At 35.7% G+C, this 23,100-nt stretch overlaps 1 protein-coding gene across 3 annotated transcripts in view; it reads left to right on the plus strand.

Annotated features, from left to right (window-relative positions):
• LOC106054525 (uncharacterized protein C05D11.1-like) overlaps positions 1-23,100 on the plus strand; it is a 37,758-nt gene that overhangs the window by 8,388 nt on the left and 6,270 nt on the right. Inside the window, exons 2-18 of one of the 3 annotated variants that reach the window (XM_013210413.2) lie at positions 289-445; positions 1,748-1,855; positions 6,902-7,051; positions 10,574-10,656; positions 12,608-12,766; positions 13,070-13,402; positions 13,660-13,800; positions 13,937-14,047; positions 16,196-16,287; positions 18,499-18,601; positions 18,835-18,909; positions 19,644-19,754; positions 20,026-20,169; positions 20,943-21,128; positions 21,607-21,709; positions 21,849-21,982; positions 22,162-22,342. In XM_013210413.2, the coding sequence (XP_013065867.2) occupies positions 1,789-1,855; positions 6,902-7,051; positions 10,574-10,656; positions 12,608-12,766; positions 13,070-13,402; positions 13,660-13,800; positions 13,937-14,047; positions 16,196-16,287; positions 18,499-18,601; positions 18,835-18,909; positions 19,644-19,754; positions 20,026-20,169; positions 20,943-21,128; positions 21,607-21,709; positions 21,849-21,982; positions 22,162-22,342 (2,173 nt within the window). In that variant the 5' untranslated portion in view covers positions 289-445; positions 1,748-1,788. Of the gene's footprint in view, positions 1-288; positions 446-1,747; positions 1,856-6,674; positions 6,807-6,901; positions 7,052-10,573; positions 10,657-12,607; positions 12,767-13,069; positions 13,403-13,659; positions 13,801-13,936; positions 14,048-16,195; positions 16,288-18,498; positions 18,602-18,834; positions 18,910-19,643; positions 19,755-20,025; positions 20,170-20,942; positions 21,129-21,606; positions 21,710-21,848; positions 21,983-22,161; positions 22,343-23,100 lie in introns of those variants that run through there. The other 2 variants (XM_013210414.2, XM_013210415.2) reach the window with 2 other exon arrangements.

Consider the following 23,100-nt stretch of genomic DNA (forward strand, 5'->3'; position numbering starts at 1 on the left):
TCACTTCGGTCCGATTTTTTCCACACAAACTTTCTTGTTTATATTTTTAAAGAGCGTCAGAATTGTTTTTAGGCCACATTTGACATGACTGATAAAAGCTGAGATTTTAACGAGTAATTTTTTGAGAATGCTATTTCGTATCTGTATTTTATCAATCTGTATTTTATCTGGATAATTTTTCTCTTTGATTAAAAACTTTTAAGTGACTGATTGATTTATTGAAACTTCGAACGCAAAAAAATATATATATATTAATTAAGAATTAATCAGTTAGTATTTTTCTTTCAGATAAACCATTTCAAACTGATGGAGAGATACATCTTTGTGGACCTAAACTACTGTTTACTGTTTAAGAACTTTGTTGTGGCATTTCCAGATAACACTGATGTGTATGGATTGGTTAGATCCAGCCTCTCCGTTAGCCTAAGTCGACTGTCTTGTCAGTGTATGTGTATGCATGTAGGAATTTAGGTAGAACTAGGTATTTAGGTAGAACTAGGTATTTAGGTAGAACTAGGTATTTATAAAGGTAGAACTATGTATTTAAGTAGAACTGGGTATTTAGGTAGAACTGGGTATTTAGGTAGAACTAGGTATTTAGGTAGAACTAGGTATTTATAAAGGTAGAACTATGTATTTAAGTAGAACTAGGTATTTAGGTAGAACTAGGTATTTATAAAGGTAGAACTATGTATTTAAGTAGAACTAGGTATTTAGGTAGAACTAGGAATTTAGTCGGATCTATGCATAACAAAAGTCTACGTAGGTCTATTATTTATTATAATCTATTGCTACTGTATTACATCGTGTTCTTCCATGGTATGTCCTTTGAGATGACTTGACGTGAAAGAGAAAAACTGACCGATATAAAAAGTAAATCTTAGCTGCTAAAGTGAACGTCCCTATATAAAAAAGAATTGAGCAATTATATTAACTATCTTCAATGAATCTTCATAGTAGAAGCTGATCTTCGCATCAATCTCTTTATCACCGCTGATTAGTTGTTTGATTGTTTGAAATAAGTTCTAATTCATAGAATGAAAGTCTGATGCTGCTTCTATCTGAAATTATGTAGTGCTACCAACGTAAAAGTCTAGACCATTGGATTCTGTAGTGCTAAAAAGTACCACACAATATACCACATACCTTTCACATGAATTTAGCTTATCAACACTACATTTATTTTGTACTTTTTATTCTACACTAAATTATAATATCAGAAACGCATTGTCTGATGAACACAATTTCATCATAACATCAAGACATCTTGACATCAAACACTCAAAAACAAAAGATCGTCACATCTAGAGCTCAAATACAAATGATCGTGACAGCGAGCTACCACACACTGTTGAAAAAATATCAGCTACAGAGAAACACCAAACAACATATCTCGCGTACCTGGGAAAAAATGTCTGTACCATCATCTCCACCAAGACCATCTCCACCAAGACCATCACCACCAAGACCATCACCACCAAGACCATCACCACCATCGGCTCACGGAACGTCCTGACAATGGATGAGATGGGCAAGACGTGGGGACAGCTGGAGAGACTCGCCCAAAACCGAGACGCCTAAAAGAATCTGGTTGGTGGCCTAAGCTCCACAGAGGACCACAGACAGATGAGATGAAGCATATTTGCTATTTTTCATGAACTGGAAGATTATCAAGTCTTCTAGTATAGACGGCAGATTTTATTTTTTTAACTTTTTTTTTCCAACCCTTTTTTTTTTTTATTTTCAGATCTCAATACCAGGTCAAGTGTGAGTTGAAAGATAAAGCAAATGTGTCGACATAGGAAAGGACGTTGTAGGATCTCACAGTTCTGTTGCTTTGGTTTTTGCAATGCTTGTAAGAAAAACTCCTGCAATTTTGGCTTACTCAATGCTTTAGACTTGTATTCTTTACTTTATTTTGTTTTAAAGTGACGTTGTTGATCATTCGGTTGGTGGTAATACAACAAACTGGCAAGTAAGACACACATCAGAGAAAGGTTCGAGGCTGGTGGAACTTTCCTGTTGACGCACTGTACGTGTGAAACGATTGGATAGCTGTGTGCGTGTTTGAGAGAAAACATTTTTTACATTTCTCTTGTTAGACTTTCTCCAATTCAACTCCACTATCTCACAAAGAAGTATTCGCATTCTTATTGACACCAGAGAAATGTTTATCTGTTCCAGTGTATAAAAGATACTTCTAACGGCTCGTACAAATGACAACCATAACCATGTTTCAATAAAATGCAAAACATTTTTTTACTTCCCTATTTATTGCTTCCATTTGGACTCTCTGCAGTAGTATTACTGTATTACTATTAAAGACTTTTAAAGTTTGTTTTCATCCATTTAATTTTTAAAAATTCACTTGCGGAATACCAAAAGTAACCATTGCCCCTGTTTTGAGCACGATACACGAGTCAGTGAAATCAGATTTTCAATAGCGCTTTTAGTTTTTGAGAATCTAAAGTGACTGAGGAATAGAAGGGCAGACAGATAGTACCAAATCAATAGTGACTCTTGTCTACAAGGACATTTATAAAGACGTATTGTTTATCTGTGGTTTAAAAACCTTTTTTTAAATGAAAAAGACTTTTGAAATTCAAATCAGTAGGCCTACAGCCACAATTCTTCTTCTAGCCAGCTTTTTGCTGCTAAGCTGTTAGCTCTTTTGCAGAATGTGCCAAGGAAAAATAGTGTGCTGCTCTCTTCAGTTGTTCAGCAATGCATACAGGGTGGGGTTCTACAGCCACACAAAGTTTGGTCATAATACACAATAATATATTACGCCACGACAATATAATATTAAGAATATGTTGGCCTATATTATCCAGTGAACGATTTGTCGTATGAATGATTTGTCGTGAACCAACTGTCGGTGAACAAGTTATCAGTGAAAAAGTTGAGTGATTTTTCGGGTGAACGAATTGTCGTGTGAACGAAAAGTCGGGTGAACGAATTGTTGTGTGAACGAAAAGTCTTGTGAACGAATTGTCGGGTGAACGAATAGTCGTGAATAATTTGTCGGTAAATGAAATTTCAGTGAACGAATTGTCGAGGAACCCTCATAGAATCTGGTGACTGTTTGAATAGGGGTTTTTATCTTAAAAAAAAAAATTTTGTGAGTTTTTTGAACTCAGAATTCTCATTGGCAATACTCATAGAATTCGGTGAGTGTCGTTAATATTATTATTTTGTTCTATAGAAGGGGCATTGATGTTTTGACATTAATATCTAATCTAAAATAAACAAAATAGAAGCAAAAAAATCAGTCACAAAATCCCCCCCAAGGGGGGGTATTTCTTTTCGGGGGGGGGGGGGTGTTTGACTCCCCCTTCCCCAGCTACGCTCATGCGTATGTAAATCTATTTAATCTGAACAATTCCTACTACTAGCTTACACATCCTTCGTGGGTGGAAATAGTAGAAGTTAATTCATTATAAGCAGGTCTGAAACTCAAGTAAAAAAAAATATTTATAAATTTTATATGGAGCTAAAATTTCGCACATAATAGTGTGAATCACTGGCGGATCCAGAACTTTGGAGGGGGGCGATTTTTTTCCAAACCCTAACCCTAACGCCCAGTAAACCCTAACCCTATCCATAAACGTGCGTAAAGCGTTTTCTTGCACTTTTCACGGCTAAAACGCATTCTCCTGACATCTACAGCTTATTATTTATTAGTGGGGTTCGGGGCGAAGCCCCAACTCCAAAAGCGTTTTCTTGCATTCTTCACTGCAGAAACGCATTCTCCTGACATCTACAGCTCATTATTTATTAGTGGGGTTCGGGTCGAAGCCCAGACGCTAAAAGCGTTTTCTTGCATTTTTTCACGGCTGAAACGCATTCTCCTGACATCTACAGCTCACTATTTATTAGTGGGGTTCGGGGCGAAGCCTCGACGCTAAAAGCGTTTTCTGGCATTCTTCACTGCAGTAACGCATTCTCCTGACCTACAGCTCATTATTCATTCTATTATAAAGGACCTTTTGAATAATGTGGAAAAATATTCTAATATGAATTTATAGTCCCTTAAACATTGCAAATACAACCGATTTGTTCTTTGAAAAGATAAGATACCCCACATATTTAGATTAAGGCTTTGAGGATCGCCGCCGAAAAAAAAAATCGATTAATAATATTCAATAAAATTCAAGCATAAATTGCGAGTTATAGTCCTAAATTTATTTAACTAGAAAAATATGAGATAGAGTAAAGGTTGGAAAAAGTCGACTAGGAAAAGATTATTTGGCTTTTGAACTCATCTCAACCGTGACTGTTATATTGAAAAATTTCGTTTGAATTATAACTTTTCCAAAGCAAAGTCTTTCTTAAAATAGTTATGATAAATTCATGTGAAATTACATAAACTCTGTCTGGAAAGGGGAAGGGCGGTAATATAATTTCTGCTAAGGATTGCATTTTGCATTAAAGAATAGGGGTTGGGCGACTCGATATAAGAATTTACTTTATAGCATATATACATTATATTGTTACGAATCTCGCTATCCAGGCTCTCTGCAAACTGCACCAGACACCACCAACTTAAAGAACTTGACAACTCTGGGCTTCAAAATAACGTAATAGTTTAATGTCAATAAATAACAGCCAATACTGTACAATTGGCAGCACGTAACACAAGACTGTACAATTATCTCTCCGCCGTATCAACTCTTGCCCTGGTCTCTCTCTGTCTCGCCTCTGACTTGTACTGAGCCGTTGTAACGAACTGTAGATCGGGAAGTTGTGACTGACTGGTCTCTGATACCTTCGCTCTTTATATAGGGTCCCTGCTGGCCTTCTAGAACCGGACAGAACGTCGCTCGACCATTCTGGGTGGTCAGATGACTACATCCCTCGTGACACTCCTGAGCTCCGTTCACGACGTCGATCCTTCCCGAACCATCATGTTGATACTCGTCTCGGCCGATCGTCGTAACTCGTCACGGTTGACCGCTCGTCTAGCTCTGGCCTGGGGCGATTTGCGTCGGCTGACTACACACACACACCACTACCCCCATCTGTGCCGCCACCAGGTTTATAACAATATTAGTGACAGATTTTTAATTTTGTAATTTCTTACTATAATACAAAAAGAAAAAGTAATGGTTTGTCCGATGGGGGGAAGGTGATTGCATGTATCGCACTTCCACCTGTTTATATTATATAGATATTCGACTAGTTTTGTTCACATACTATGATTTCTCCATAAAAGTTTGGCCGTCCCCCCCCCCCACACACACACAAAGGGTTTAGATGGGAAGGGCAGAAGAGGTATTCGCTCCTCCCCTTCCAATCGGCCAACAGGTGAACGACATAATATAAAGACCGGTTAAAATACCAATAACAAGTTTTAATCATATAGATATTTAATTGATTCTGTTAGAAAGTTGTGATTTCTACAAATAAATAGGACCGCCCCCCCCACTTGAACGTTTATGGTGGGGGGGGGGGCGGATTGATGCCATCGCCCCCTCCCGACCCTACCAAATCGGCCAAAATACTAGAAAAGGGGAAGGGCGAAATAATCTAAAAATATGTTGAAATATAAATAATTAGTATATATTATTAACATAAGTAATAAATTCGTATAGAAATTATGTGAATTCTATACTAAAATTCGGCCGAGTGGGGGGGGGGGGGGCGATCGCCCCTACCGCCCCCCCCCCCTGGATCCGCCAGTGGTATGAATGGATAGTGTCGCGCTATTAACATAGGCCTAAATGTCTTAGGTTCGATCACCTAACATGAGCCTCAGAGCTGTAAGAAAAGCTGTAAGGATGGCTGCCTGGTCGTGCGGTTTGCGCGCTGGACTGTCGTTCGGATTTATCGATGGTCGAGGGTTCAAATCCTGCCCGCTCCCATCCCCCGTCGTCCTGCGGGAGGTTTGGACTAGGAAGTAAACTATCTTCAACTCTGAAGGAACATCCGAAACATGTAAAACATTTTACAAAAAACCTCTCTTGACTACGCTCTTGAATTACGCATAATAAGAGTTGCGGAAACAGCTTCCTGGAAAATGCCCCGAACTGCGCGAGAGGGTCTAAGTCAGTAAGAATAGCACATTAGGTTTTTGAAATAAAACTTTTTAATAGCAAGATCTTGCACTGTAGATACCTCAGAATATGCATTCTGTTGGCTTTCAGTACCAGAAATAGTGCTCGGCGGCGGGGCTTCGCCCCGCACTGGGGGAGCGCTACTAGCTCCCACAGACCCCCTTGCTAGCAAGGGCGAGGAGTCTACAAGTTTTCCACTAATTCCAGGAAGAACATATTCTAGGGCACAATAAACGTCTTCCGAAAGGGTCAGAATGTAAAATAATATAATTTTATTCCGCGGGGGGATACCACCCCCCCAAACCCCTCCCCCCCCCCCCCCCCGAAAAAAATTCCTGGCTACGCCCATGATATATATATAAATATATAAATATAAATATGGTTCCCGGTCACTTCATCCCGGTCAGTTCATCCTCGGTCATTTCATCCCCTGGTTATTTCGTCCCCCTGGTCATTTCATCCCCCGGTCATTCCATCCCCTGATCATTTCATCTCCTGGTCATTTCATCCGGCGCCTTCGACATACGGAGGTCACGTTTCATCCCCCGGTCATTTCATCCCCATAATATATATATATGTCTGTGATTTGCCTCTTCAATCTCTTCTTTTTAAAGATAAAAATGTTGTGCCGTTCGAATGATTCGATTGGATGAAATTAGGGAAGGGAAGTTATTCTAGTTTTTAAACTCCACATCTCTAGATCTAAATAGAAACAAGCGTGAACATCATATTGATTGTACCCTTCGTCCAGTAACAATATTAATTATATTTAGACTAGATGTAGATCTAGATAACATTAGAGACATATGCAAAATAAACTACTAAATTAAACATCTTAATTTTAGGTCTCCCGAAGATGGCAAATTTTTCTTTACAATACAAAATTCTTTGTAATGGAAAAATTCCTGTCTCCTATTATCGCTCAAACGATACCGGATTGACAGTTTGCATTGCTGATGTAGAAGGACCGATTGTCAACGGATATTTTTGTTTAGGTAGGTTTGAAAAAAAATGTAAAACTATTTTTAATATTGAAAGGGATTATTTTGTTCTTAAAGATCTAGATTTAGATCTGGTTACAAATTAGACAAAATCAATGTCACTAGACTTCACTAGAAACTAACAGACTCTGTTACAGAGTCAGAGTCAGTACTACAGTAGATCTCTACTCTTAGATCTAGTAACTCTACTCTTGTACTTGTAGACTCGTCACTCATTAGACTGTGCCCACTGTCTTAGTCTCTACTTACTAAAATGATTTAAAATAATAATTTCTAGAATCTAGAGTAATTGACGCCACTCAAACATGTTTTTATGTTTAAATTTGTGTATCTCCGTAAGGATTTTACCTAGGAAAAAAATGATTATTCATATAGATAGATCTATATTGTATTTGAACTCCTCATAAAAAAGTAGATATATATAGTATTATTTTAGGATAGAATATAGATTTTTTTTTTTATAGATGATTAGATCATGTTTTATTGTATTACTACTCATAGTTAAAATTAGATTTGATAAGTTTCTACCTGAAAATCTTAATATCTTAAGAAACTCTTGAACACGAGAAGTATTGTGTTTTAAAAGTGTTATAATCTTAAAATTTTGTGAAAAGTATGGTGTTATAATACTTTTAATCTTAAAATTTTGTTATTTATATCATTTTCTTTTATGCCATGTCAAGAGAGACAGGTCTTAGTCATTTTCCCATGCTCCATAACGCCCATAACTGCTTAGAAATGGACAATACACTAAAGGGTTACCGACATATTACCGTACCGGTACTTATTTACAATGTCTTGAAAAGGCCCTAAAGCTATTTTGCGATATGAGGCCCTTTATAAATCCAGATATATATTATTTATTTGGGGGAGAGCCTAATAAGCTTTAGTAGCCAATAGATAATCCCACCCTTCTCAAGCCTTGGATGACACAACAGTTTTCCTTGTTGACCTAAAAATAAAACTTGCATGGCTCTACGTATCTAGCACGCTCAGTGTATGTGATAGCCCAAAAGTTAGTGCTAATTGCACATATTTCTCAGCCTAATTAGAAGCATAATATATAGGTTTCGCTGAGCTGAGGCTGATGCATCATTGGCAAAAAAACAACAGCCCTTTACCCAGGATCTACTTCATTTTTACAAAGAAGGAAACAAAAGTGATGTTTTTATTATACTAATGCACTTTGAATATAAGGGAAAAAAAATGTCTTCAGGTGAAAATGAAACTAAATATATGTCTATACTATAAAGAGATAGATAATGCACAATAGGAATGGACTAGTTTCATCATAATCATCCAAATAAAGGTGAATTTAAAAAATACAGTGGGGTGTTTGATAAGTATCATAACGTGAAGGTGTTCCAGTGGTATCAGTTACTCTAGCTTAGATGTAGATGAAGTATTGTAGAGTAGAGTGCGGAGTTCAAGGAAATTAAGCCAGCTGAAGCCATTTTCATGAATTTTTATACCTCGGTTATGGTTGATTTATGAAAAAACTGATGGCAACTATGAATTCTGCTTATCTTTTTGTCTATAAATAGACAAATATATAATAGATGTAGATATCTATGATTTGTAAACCCAATGGCCCTAAGCAGGGGAACTGAATAAAAATAATCAAATTTAACATCTAATACTAATAAATAAAATAAACAAACAACTTTAAAAAAATAGAAGAATACGTCTAGTTTTCAAAAATATATATATACTTATATATACAGGGTGCGTAAAAAAATGTATACACTATATACACACTTTGAACTATAGACAATTTATTTCCCGTTCTACAATGCTAAATTTCTGGACATGGAAAGCTTACTGTCCAATTGGAAAAATAAATCCAACCAAATTATACCACCTATAAATCCTGGTTCACGTCTCACCCTTTCCTGAACCCATTCACAAAATTCTAACCTTCGCTCTGGATCGTCGTCACTTAGCTGTTGCAATAGCCTTGGAATGTACACACGAAACTTGCCTTTCCTCAGAATGCGTAGCACACTACTAGCACTTACATCACTCTCACGTGCCGCTTGCCTTGGCGATTTTTGAGGTGAACACAGTTCCAAGACCGCAGTTGTGGACTCATCACTTGTAACTGTACGAGGTCACCCTGATCAACCTTTTTGCACATCACACACTGTTCCATGAATTTCAAATTTGTCTCGTAGATGTGTAATTGTTAAACTTGAAGGTGGTGTACCATACTCACGTCTCCACTGTCTTCGAACCGCAGCTACATTCTCAAACTTCCAGTACCACTTAATTATCTGCTTCCGCTCTTCAAAACTCAAGCGCACGTCTGCCATGTTGCAATTATTGATGTTGAAGGCCACCAGTTTGAACATTACTTGCATTAATCACATTTATTTTTTCAATTGGACATTAAGCCTTCCATGTCCAGAAATTTAGCATTGTAGAACGGGAAATAAATTGTCTATGACAGTTTAAAGTGTGTATACATTTTTTTGACGCACCCTATATATAAAAAAGCTTCAAATATACTCATTTTCCCAGGTGGGGGCTTATACACTGGGGCTATGGCCCAGTTCATTTGAAAAATTATTTAAGCAATAAAATCTTCCTGATTTTACTAAAAATAGAATCAGTAATCTCCACAATGATTTGTAATCATTCTTGCAACGAGACTAGAAGAATTTTTTTTAAAGAGTTTAAAGCAAGTATATTGAAAAGAGGATTTAAGAAACTTTCTGCAATGGTTTAGTACAAAAACGAGAAAATGCACTGTAGATACCTCAGAAGGAGCTAATGGGTTAATGTATATCACTATGCTTTGTTAAAATCAAATATATGAAGCCAAAGAGGCATCTTTAATTTTCACTACCAAGTCATATTAAAAGAATACCTTTGTTTTGAGAATAATTTAGAAGGGGAGGGAGTGAAGGTGGAGTGATCTCATACTCTTCCCACTCAGAGCGTCTTCACTCTTCTAATATGTTCAGTGGAAAAAAAAAAGGGGGGGGGGTCTATGCCCTCTTGTGATTACAACATTCTTTGAGACCATACCTAGCGCAAGCCCACTCTTCTAAGAGACTCTGTGCAAGTGATTGACACCAGCTTCCCAATAGAATATTATAGTCATGCTATAAAAAATGCATAAATTATTGTTGAGATATTGCAGCCAATAATAGCATTTAGCTATATTCTACATAGAGGAATCATTAACATAATGTTGTTGTTTTTTAAATGACCTGCACAAGAGACACCATGTTTTTTTTTGGTTTTTAAATAAGGTCATCTTGTTTTTTGAGACCACCAATGAAAGTCCAGAGAACATACTACATTGGTCTTACCAAATCAGTCATTACTTGAAGAAATTATCCAGTATTTATTGTTGTTGAACTGCACTTAAACAAATTGTTTACCAAGCTGAATTTTTGGCTTTGATTAACTTTACCAAACATTATTTTGTAGACTAGAACTTTAATTAGTTGTAAGTAGGAAAGTACATCAGAATAACAGATTTCATTTTTTCTTTTTCTGTAACTACAGCCACAGAAGCTCATGATGATGATGGCCTACCACACACACTTGAACATCTGATTTTTTTAGGAAGTGAGGACTATCCTTACAAGGTTTGCATGTCTTTCTCAATACATTACTTGATGACTTAGTTGTTCATGATAAACTGCTCTGTGTTGTTTAGGACATGCTTTGTTGACGATACATCGACAAATATACATCGTAGAAAAAAAACAAGGTTAACCATATGATTAGAGATGCAAAAGCTAGTCATATTCGACAAAAAATCAAAACTTCTGATTCTTCAAAGAAGCTATTTAGGATGTTAGGGGGAGAAAATAACAAACGTTTGCCGTCATCTATTCCAGTATCTGAACTCCCTGATTCCATCAATAGATTCTTTATTGGCAAGATTGAGCAGATCAGAAATGACATGTCATCCCTCTCATCACAGCTTGACCACTCTCCAATCTTTCAAAATTCTCCTTTTTGCGAGTTTCATCTTTATCTGAAGATTATGTCAAAAGTACTATAAACTATCACCTGGTATCAAATTTTCCCATCCTGTCAAAGCTTCTGGAGCACATCGTGTTAGCGCAAATTCTTTCTCGTCTTGAACAGTATGTCTCTTGGAAGAATTTCAATATGCATATATAGGAAGTGCCGTAGCACAGAGACCGCAGTGGTCAGGGTACTAAATGACTTACTTCACAATTCTGACATAGACCACATTTCAATTCTTTCCATGCTGGACTTGTCCACAGCCTTTGATACGCTAGACCATGAAATTATGATGACCAGATTCTCTGCCACTTTTGGTTTAGCAGGAATCGTCTTAAAGTGGCTTGGATCTTACCTGACTGAACTCACCCAAAGTGTCATTGTTAACGGGACAGAATCAACAAGCTTACTCTTGAAGTACGGAGTACCCCAAGGATCAGTTCTAGGCCCAGTACTGTTCACTATGTATACATATACATATCCACTCAGCGGTGTCATACGGCCAACTGGCATCTTTTACCATTTCTTTGCCGATGACTCACAGTTATACAATTTCTCAGTACCCTCAGAGGTGTTAAATCTGGCAGAGAAAATCAGTGGTACTGTTGCAAGGGTGAGCAATTGGATGGTTGAGAATAAACTCAGGATGAATGAAGACAAGACAGAAATAATTAAGATTGGCACTCGGAACAACATCTCAGAAGTTGCGAGCACAGATTCTCTTTTAATCACGAACTGCCAGGTTCCTTATGTCCATGTAGTGCGGAATCTTGGAGTTTTTTTGACTCACACATAAGTCAGCTCTGCAAGGGTCTTTGCAGCTGCGCAGATTAGGCCAGATCCTACCATATTTAACAAAAGAGTAAAAAAAAACGCTAGCTGTGGCATTCATACTCTCCCGCTTTGACTACTGCAACGCCTTGCTAGCAGGTATACCCAATGACAAAATAGCCAAGCTGCAACATATTCAGAACAATGCCGCATGAATAGTCCTTAGAAAAACAAGAGGAGATTCTGTTACTATGCTCTTGCACATGCTCCATTGGCTTCCTGTGAAAGTGAGAATCGATTACAAGGTCGCCACACTTTGTCATCAGTGTATATAACAATGAGATGCCCTTGTACCTTGGTGAACTGATTACTCCTTATGTCCCTCAGAGAGCCCTGCGCTCAATGGACTAAACACTTTTAATGGTGCCACGTTTCTCCCTCAAAAGCTGCGATCTGCAGGCTTTTTTAGATGCACGGATCAAAGGTTTGGAACTCACTCCCCATTGATCTCAGACAGACAACATGCTACACCACTTTAAAGAAGAACATTAAGACCTATCTGTTTAAAATTTTTTTAGATTAATTGTCATTTTAGCTGTTGTGTTTGTGTTTGTAATGTTATTACAGCACCTTGAGTCTACATTTTGTTTGTTAACAGCGCTTTATAAATAAAAATATTATTATTAAAAGCACTCAAATTTTTGGTTTATAATTAATTAGGATATTATTTGTAACCATTAGAACTGGCTAAACTTACTTACTTTATGTTCTCATCATTTCTTGACATTACAGGGCTTGTTGGATCAATTTGCCAATCGATGTTTAGCCTCAGGAACCAATGCCTGGACAGAAGTAGACCACACTTGTTATACCATGACTAATGCAGGATCTGCAGGTTTTCTAACTCTCTTACCCATTTATATGGATCACATTCTTTATCCAACATTGACTGTGAGTTTTTTTATTTAAAAATTAGTTTGAGTGTAGACTTATGAATTCTATTTTTTTTATGCTAAGATATCATATAACACTTGATTTACTGTGAGTTCACCAAATCTGTGTACTGTAATCACACTTTTCAAACACATACATTTTTTAGGACAATTAGACTCCCAAAAGGCATTCAGCTTAGCTATATAATGTGTTTTGTTGTTGTTGTTTTTTCTGTCTACTCATTTTATTTTACTGGTTGGGTCTCAGTTTACATTTTGAGTTTTTTTTTAGCCAAGTCTGAGCCTTTATTTCTGTTTCTAGGAATCTGGCTATGTAACAGAAGTTCATCATATAAATGGCAATGGTGAGGATGCTGGTGTTGTCTACTGTGAAATGCAGGCTAGGGAAAACAGTGGTGAGAGCAGGACACAATTGGCACTGGTCAGAGGTCTCTACCCTGAAAGCTGTGGCTACAGGTATGAGACTGGAGGTATCTTGAAGAATCTGCGAGAGAGAACATCTCATGAAAAGGTGAAGAAATACCACAAAGAATTCTACAGACCAGAAAATTTGTGTTTGATTATTTGTGGTGACGTAAAGCATGATGAGGTTTTCCAGGCTCTTGCACCTGTGGAGAAAAAAATTTTGTCAAAGGTAATTTATCTTAATAAGATTTGTAAAGTTTTTCTTGCTAACATTAGCAAACTTAGCTGTTTGAAGGCCAGATGATGTAGGTGCCTTTTTTTTTTTCTTATGCCAACAATTATCTTTTGTGTTATGTGGCTTGCACAAAGATCATCTGTCTTGTATTTCTAATATTTTATATAGCTAATCATACAGTACAGTCACTTTATGCCGATTTGAGAAAATAAATGCTTAGATTTCATGTCTTCCTTTTACCTTCCACACAGGGACCCAGAGCTCCATTTACTAAACCTTGGCAATCTGAGGTTCCTCCTTTAACACAATCAATTAAAGAGACAGTGTTGTATCCTTCAGAAGATGATGAGTATGGCATGGTCCATATTGGCTTCAGGGGTCCACTGTCAAAGGTAGGTACCAATAACAAGCAATATTCAAGTATCTTGGTTTATAAGATGTGACACACATGGCTAGAATTTTGAGGTATAATTTATGCAAACACATTATAGTGATAGTTTTCCATTTCTCATTTTGTTCTTTTAACAGGACCTGTACGAACACTTGTGTTTGAGTATACTAGCTGATTACTTAGACAACTCAGCAATCTCACCTATACAACGTGACATGGTGGAAATCAATAATCCATATGCTGGAAATGTATGTTATTTTTTCTTTTAGTAAAAAGATTTGAAATTCCTTATTAAACCGTTCATTTTGAAATAATAATAATAATAATAATCTTTATTATCCGTATGGAAATTTGTTTTACAATTTGTGTATTGCACTAAACAAAAAACATTATAACTATAAGATGGAAAGCAGAAATGTATGTTTACTAAATTATTTTATTTGAAATATCTGTTAACTAAACAGTTTATTTTAAATGCAGTGTGTCCGCGGCCTCCTGAAATTCCAGGATGTTCTGGAATTAAAAAAACAACTCAAAAAGTCCTGGAAATCTCCTGGAATTTTAAAATATCTCTTTGAATGTCCTTGAATTTTGCTGATCAAAAAATAAACAGCAAAAAAAAAAAACGGCACTATTACAGCGGATGGGCCATCGCGGCGGAAATAAATTTAGAATTAGCGTTTCCGAGTTTGCACAGAATGTGTTTACTGCTCCTTGACAATAGATAGATCTAATCTATTTATAGTATCGATTTTTCAATGAACACTTTGATTTTCATCCTAATTGGAACTACGTTATGTATCTTTTTAGACTTAATTTTCCTGTTTTATTTTGTGCCCTTATATTTTCTTCTGAATAGATCTACATTATCAGATCATAATACTTCTGTGCACTGGCAATTTAATAAATAGGTCTAGTGACCTAGATCTGTGTCCTAAATCTAGATCTAGTCTAGATGTAGATCTATGAATAATCTTAGTTTCTGTGTTCAATCTAAGCTAGATTTATCTTGAATCTAGTCTAATACAAGAATCGTAGATCTAAACTAGTGAAGACTTGATTGTTCGATGATTGGACTGTTCTTGAATACTAGTTTTAGATCTATATCTAGATGTATTCACTATTCTATAACCTTTTTGTATTAAAATGCCTAGGCCTAGATACGAAACATCGTTAATGCACTGTGACTGTGCCACACTGTGGCTTGAAAAAGATGTAGATCTATCTAGATTTTTTTATCTACAATCTTGGCTTCAATTTTTGTCTGTCAGTGACACTAAAGCTTTTAGTGGTCATTATAAAAAAAAAATTATCATTTCAAACATTGGTGAAGCAGTACTTAAATCGCATCTGAAATCCGATAAGCACAAGCTATAGTCTGTTAAATCAGATGGCTGTTGTATTTGTCAAAAGGGTTGCCACAGTCACAGTGACTGTCACTTGTCCTACACTGACAGCTAAGCCAGTAACCCAATAGATAGTCTTAAATTACTGCTAAGAAGGCAATCAACACAACGTCTTTTCATCATCTCAAAGGCTGTTTGCCAAAATTGAACATTTTCTAACAAAAATATCAATCAGATTCACTATTGTTGGTTGCCCTTTAATGCTTTATGGCCCAAGACCTCTTTAGCATGCGTCAGTCATTGTAGTAAAGACTTATGACACCAGCTGTTTTCAAAGATTGTACTTCTGTTGCAGCACTGATTATTGTAGATTTGACAGACACCAAAAATCTTCTAAATATTAAAACTAAAGCCAACGCTAGTGATGTTTTAAATTTCTAGATGGAAAGCAGAAAGTTGCTGCTGACAACAGTTCTTAAACTTGTTGAAAAATCTCCATTGAAGAATGCTTTTCTCCTGAGTTTTAAAATGGAAAAAGCCCAAATACCCTTAGCACGATTTTGATAGCTCCTTAAATGATTTATATGCCACTTAAAGCATCTTCGTTCTGCTTGGCCGTATCAGTGCAGATGAATGTGATAGCATTAAATCTGAAATCACACAATGGCACAATTCCATTTTAACCACAAGTTCTGCTGCCTCCCAGTTCTTCAGTGTCACCAGCTTGTGAACACTGAATTTTCTTAACTCTGAAAAGTGATGACAGGACTTTCGTATACCATTAGTATGGTAATTTAATTTAATTATTAAACCTAAATTACACCAACTTTGACTAATGTTATATAACATATTGGCGCGAATGTCATGTTCTGGAATTTTTTAATTTCTCCTGGAAAACTCCTGGAATTCCATATTGACTTTGGTGCAGAAACCCTGAATGTCTGTTAACGTAAAAGTACATTTGAAATGTTTAATGAACCTAGTTCTTGGAAATATCTATTTACTTATAGACCAATGTGTTTATTTTTACCTTTTGATCTTTTCCTCCAGGCAGATTTTAATATATTAGAAAATTCAGTTATGGCTGTTTATATAACATTTCAAAATGCTGATTGCTCAAAACTGGATAAAATAGAATCTAAGTAAGTTTTGATTCATTTATTTACTTTTCTTACATTTTGTTTGACCAGATCTATACAGTTGTAAGCTTGTTATACAACTTGTTTTTTAAATGTTAATTATGATAATAATAACAATTTAGTAAAATCTGACCTATCATTAGCTGCTAGCAAAAGAAATAGAATCTAAATTTTTCCATTCTGCTATAGCCACAAAATTCTGAAGCTAGTTTTTTTTTGTTCAATGATAATTGAGAGATTCAGGTGCTTTTGCGTTTGGTTTCCAAACCAAGGGGTCCTGGGTTCAAATCCAGGTGAAGAATGGGATTTAAATTTTAAAGAGTTCTCCCACCTCTGATAGGTTCCTGACATTAGTTGAGGAAAAGTAAAGATGGTTGGTTGTTGCGCTGTCCGCATGACACCATCATTAATTGTGGGCTACAGTAACAGATGACCTATATAGATTGCAAGGTCAGAATAGGGTACTTTACTTACTTTATTGAAGATTCATTTGTTGACCTTCTTTTGCTGTACAAGCATAATTTCTATGTACTATAAAGAACTCTTCACCCTGTTTGATTTCCTCACTTTGACGGCCATCAAAGAAACATTCTGCTGGGAAACTTAAGTTTCATTTGTTGCCAGTTGATTTGCATTCTGGCCTAGAACTGGATTAGGTATGAATATATAGTCTGGCATAAAGAACTAGTTTAGTAAGCACATTGGTAAATGAATGTGTAATGGTTAAGTGGTGAAGCATTTTGCTTTTGGACTGAGGTCTCGAATCCAGGCACAATTATGATTATAATTTCAGAATTTTTAGGTCATTCTTTAGTCCCCACAGCTCTAATCCATGAATACCAGACATTAGCTCAAACATCTTAACTCTTTCTCTCCCTAATTATTTTCCACGGTCCAATAGAATTATTCATTTTGCTCTTTTGAATTTCTCAATCCTGTTATGATTAAACTTCAACGTTTTTTTGTTTGTAGTCAGAAAATGTTATATTTGGTATCGAATTATAGGGGAATGCATGCTCTTTTTACACAACACTAATTAAAGTTTATAAATCCAAAAATCAATTTGGTTTAATGGGGTCAAATCAACGTTGGCATCGTCAATTAAGAGAGAAAGAGTTGAGCCTTAACCCTACTATGACTTGTGACTATAAAGAAGGTTGTGATCCCCAAGACCAAAAATGAGAGATAGGCTTACTGACCCCTCTGTCTGGAGGTCCCCCATCAATTAGATCACTGTTTCCCTAAGTGGAGTATGCATACCCCCCAGGGGTACTGGAAGAGTTTGCACCTCATTAACTCTGCTGATTATAATATTAATAAGTTTTGAATCATATTTTGTAAATGGTATTTTAAAATTTTTTATTTAAACTCAAACATTTGAAGACTGAATATTTTCCTGATTTTAATAAAAATATTAAAGGGATAAGATATTGGTTTTATAATAAGATAACATTCATGCTTAGAAGTTTGTAGCATGCAGAAGAAGAGCAAATGTTGTAATTACCTTCAGATGGTTTGTTTAAAAAAAAATGTTAAATATATTTTAACATCACTTTGGTTACAAATACTACATGTGTATCCGGTTTTAACAGAAAAACTCCAACAAGGGGAACACATAGGACAAAAGTTTGGGAAACACTGAACAAGATGATCATTTGATTACATCTGTTTATTGGGAAGTCCTGACACTGGTTTCTCCTGCTACTGCAAGGTTGGAAGCCCATCTCCACAAGGAAAAAAATGACATGACAATGCTAGTGAACCTTTCTTTTATACTCAACTACTGGTTGCTAGAATGTACTCTAGTTTCTCCTGCTACTGCAAGGTTGGAAGCCCATCTCCAAAAGGAAAAAAATGACATGACAGGGCTAGTGAACCTTTCTTTTATACTCAACTACTGGTTGCTAGAATGTACTCTGGAAGCCCACTGCAGGAAGATAGGGAAAAATTAGCCTTGCTAATGAGCTCAAGACATAAATGCTTAAATGGGTACCAGATATTTGTGGTTAGTAAAGAAAGCTTGGATCTATGGTTATGCATTGCCAAGCATTATTGCCCTGAGCTTATCTCAATGACAAAGTCTTCATACTTCATGACCTGCTCTGGGACTGAGTTTATTTATTTACTTTATTTACTTTAAATAGTTTGAAATAACTAAATAAAGGTAATACATCTTACTTTTCATCAGTCTTTGTGTTTGCTTCCCTCTCACAGGTTCATCAGTATAATCCAAAAAATTGTGGATGGAAAGGAAGCTATTGATTTGAAAAGAATGGCTGCTGTGATACACAGGCGTAATCTGGATACATTGAGTAGTGTAAGGGAAACTAAATAGTGTCAAACAAGGCATTTTCTTATGCCAAGCTGCTGACTTTTAATATACAAATAAATTTAGCACAAAATAGAAACAAATTTAGAATGAAATAAGGATTTCACTAGTATGAAACTAATTGATAAACTAATTGATACTCAGTACATAGTACTAAGAAACGTATTTGAAACTAGCACTTTCTGTATGAATTCATTGTCTTTTGTTTGTGCCTTCTTCAGTTGGAATACATGCCTTGTGAATCATTAGGACTCTTTGTCATTGGACATTTTCTCTACGGTGAAAGTAAGGATGATGTAAGTACTGTGGAAAAGATCAATTGGGATTGTATAGTTAAGACACATAAAATTACAAACCTAAATTCTTTTTTTTCCAAAATAGCTTCAATAACTACAGTAATTATATCTCATTGTGTCACATTTGATCCAAATGTAAATTGGGTCATAACTTTATGATGTTGCAAATTTGTTAATACAACAAAAATTTTTTGCATTTTTGCCCACATAGAAATAAATTGTTTTTAATTTAATGTTGTTTGCCTCAATTATATTTGAAAAAGGTTTTATGGGAAATAGTTGAAAGATATAATATATAATATGCTAATACTTTTTCACCATTTTAAAATTTTTTAAAAATTATGTGATAGTTAATATCTCTACCGTTACGTGTGTAGTGCACAAACTATAGTCATAGATGAAAGAGATACTTATGGCCTTTCAAAACAAAGTTATCATATTGTATGGGCATATAAAGATTACAAAGAAACATTACATTTTATTCTATTAGGGATCCACTTATGTAACTTCAACAAGATTTCAAGAGAAATTTACCAAAATCTCAATTTTTTCTCTAAAGCTATTAAACATAATGATGTTGTTCTGCTTAATTTGAAATCACTAAGGTGAAATATGATTTAGGTCTGAGTTTTTGGGTATTGTAATGTCTGTGTGTGACTGTGGCCTTCTTTTTGAGAGAATAGAAAATCTTTCAAAAAAATTCTTACTACAATATTTTTACACTGTGTTTTCAGTTATATGGTCGCATGAATACAGTAGAACTTTGTGAGAAGATGAAAGAAGAACCAGCTGAATTCTGGGTGAATTTACTTCAGAAATATTTTCTAGATGCACCTAGAGTGACAGTAAGTACCTTTGGGTAACTTTCGGTAAAAAAAAAGCTTCTTATTGCTGAGTATGCAATTACAAAAAATTTTGCAACGAAAGTTTCAGTCTGATGTGAAACTAGGTGCAACCTTTTATTATAATTTTCAAAGTTGAAAGAAATATGTAGATGAGTTTATAAATGTGAGAAAACTAATGATGTCTTTCAAATATGTATTTAGTCCTGAGTCATGTTGTACAGTAAAATAAAAGAATAGGACAACAAAACATTGACTTTTCCTTCTCTAACAGATCATTGGTCGGCCAAGTCTGGCCCTGGGAGTAGATATGGGCCAAGAGGAAGAAGAGAGACTGGAGGCTCAGAAAGAAGAGCTGGGGAAGGAAGGTTTGCTGGAGCAGAAGAGGAGAGTAGAGGCAGCTGAGGCAGAGAACTCTGTGAGTAACTGATTAGAAAGTGGGAAGTTCAGTTTGAACCTAGAAATTAAGGACAGATAAAGGAGAAAATATAAGAAACATTAACTTCTTCTATATTAGGCCAATTAGCTTGAACTAAATCCAATACAATAGAAAAATACTTTGATATGAATTTGAAAGTAGAAAGTTGTAATGTAAAATTTTTTTTAATATGAGAGTTGTATTGTAGGCCAGTGTTTTCACTACTTTTGACATATGTGTACCCCTTCTATAATTTTCATAACTATGAGTACCCCTCCCCTCCCCCCCAAATGGATTGACTATAACTCTCTTACAATAAAGTATTTAATCAGTGGGTTTAGTTTGTGTTCTGATTGTTTACATTTTTCAACAAGAAGTTAACAAAATACTAAAATAATACTAACATCTTACTGACATAGAAAAAGGGGACATGTTGGCAGGAATCCTAACATCCTTATCTATTTCATGATTGTTGTAGAAATTATTCTTGAAATTTTTTATAATAAAAATGCAATTTAAAACTTATTTATTATTAACTGAACATAAATGTGTAATTAAAAAAATAAAAAATACTTAATTAGGTTCATCACGTACCCCCTTAAAACTCTTCCCGTACCCCTGGGGGTATGCTTACCTCACTTCATGCTTGTAGCCAGATTGTGCTATCCAGTTTGACAGCTGAAACATTAGGACAGTTTCTTGTATTTTCTGTTTTATAAACATGAATTTTGATTTTGTACAAACTCTATTTGGACATCTGTGTTGTGTCTCAGCGTCCAACACCAGAGGAGATCCACGCCAAGATCAAGCCTCCCAGCACTGAGAGCATCCACCTGCACACCATTCATCCCAGCACCAACATTGATGGTCATCCTAACACTGACTGCAACAAGGACTTTCCCCTATCTCAGCTGCCTTTCAGATTCATGCTGGATGACCTGCACACAAACTTTATTGAGGTTTGTTTCCTTTTAGACCTTTGTGGGAAGTTTCCAAGATTTAAAGATAGTTGAATCGCTAGTCTTGATAAATCACATTTTTAAAAAAAAGGAAAAATGAAAGTTGTGTATTTGAGGGATTGACCTGAATCGTGGTTTTAAGTAGCTGTTTCTTTCTCATTGCTTTAATTGGGGATGTTAAGTCTATCTACACTATAATTGGAAATGGACATCAGTGGTCTCCCTTATAACAGTCTCAAAAGAGAGAGTGAAATATAATTTTTTTTCTGTTTGTATATATGTACTTATTTCAGGAATGTCTTCAAATTCAAAGAGCTTTTACTATCCATTTGTAGCCTATATTTATTTGCATAGAATTTCAATTCTGTTGAGAATTCTCTAATGCAATGCCAGTTTCTGACGTTATCACTTTGGCATTCAAAATAAGCACTCTTCTCCATTAGGATTACAAAAAGAAATATTGTTTCTTTCATTTCAGTTAAACATTTTAATGAATACTGCTAGTTTGCCTCAAGAGTTAAAATATTATCTTCCCTTGTTTGCTGATACACTCCATGAGATGTCAATAAAAAACAATGGAAGTAAGTAACTTCACCTCAGATCTGCTTAGTAACTCATTACACCTTTTATTTGACCATATCTAATTTAAACTAAAAATTTGTTGATGAAATGGTTCTATTACTTTGTATTAACTTTAATGAAATGTTCCTCTCTTCAAAGTTGTGACACCCTTTGAAGAAGTTGTGGGCCTGCTAGAAGAAGACACTGTGGATATTGGTGCTGGCTTAGGTTTCCCTGGAGGAAATAATTTTAGGACTGGAGCTTTCCCATCCTTGCTGACTCTGACCATTAGAGTAAGTTACATTAACATTGATCCTTAGAGTAAATTGCATCACATAGCTTTAGACATTAGTTTTTGTAAATGAGATAAAAACTGGATCTAACCAAGAGAGTGTGGTTTGTTCTATTTCAAATAAATAATTGTATGCCAAGGATTTCTAAACTAATTTTGATTTGTCTTCTCATCTCAAAGGCTGAAGAATCAAAGTATGCCAAGTCAGTTCAATGGGCTAAAGATATACTGTACAATATACATTTTACTGCAGACAGAGTCAAAGTTATTGCTCAGAAACGTCTCAGCTTGACAGCCACTGCAAAGCGCAGTGCTAGTAAGATGATCAGAACTTTGATGAGAGAGCTTTGTTTTCAGCCAGGTAAAGAGCCAGTTATCTAGTTAAACTAGAATCAAAGGTAAAGGGGGAGGTTATCTGGTTAAGTTAAAATGAATGGTAAAGGAATAGTTATCTTATTAAGTTAGAATCAAATATTTTAATCCAAAGAATTCATTGGTCATAAAATTATTGATTATCTGTAATGAACACAAAACTTTAGTCCAATGCAACTTTATGTGCAATGTTCCTTTTTTTTAATAGCATTTAATAATTAAATTAAGGAAAATAAGTTAATCAATGTCAAATTTATTGAACATAATAGATTAATTATATGTGCAGCTATTCTTTGTCGGGTTTTATGTATACATCCTGCATAATGACCAGTGGATTACTTCTTGAATTAACTCTTTATATATTGATTAAAGTCTGATGTATTGAAGCCTTAGAATAAATCATGAATGAATCTATCAACTTGAGTCTTCAACTGAAAGATATTTGTGTATTTTGTGAGAAGCATGGTCGAGAGGCTAAGTGCGCTTGAACTTAGCTTGGCTTGGCTACCTATGAAGGGGGCTCGAGGTTCGACACCTGAATCAGGCAGAGTTGTGTTTACTGAGCACCTAAAGGCAGCACAGGAAAACCTTCTCCTAGATACCCCCTCCCCCCCCACTGGTCCACAACTGAGATTGGACCAAAGCGCTCTGAGCATGCTATAACAGACCTGCCTACCGTTACGCAAAATGCGTATTCATTACGCAAAATCTCCCAAAAATGACCGTCAGTACGCAAATACGCATTTA

The sequence above is a fragment of the Biomphalaria glabrata genome, chromosome 9, assembly GCF_947242115.1.
Source record: "Biomphalaria glabrata chromosome 9, xgBioGlab47.1, whole genome shotgun sequence".
Lineage (NCBI taxonomy): Eukaryota > Metazoa > Mollusca > Gastropoda > Planorbidae > Biomphalaria > Biomphalaria glabrata.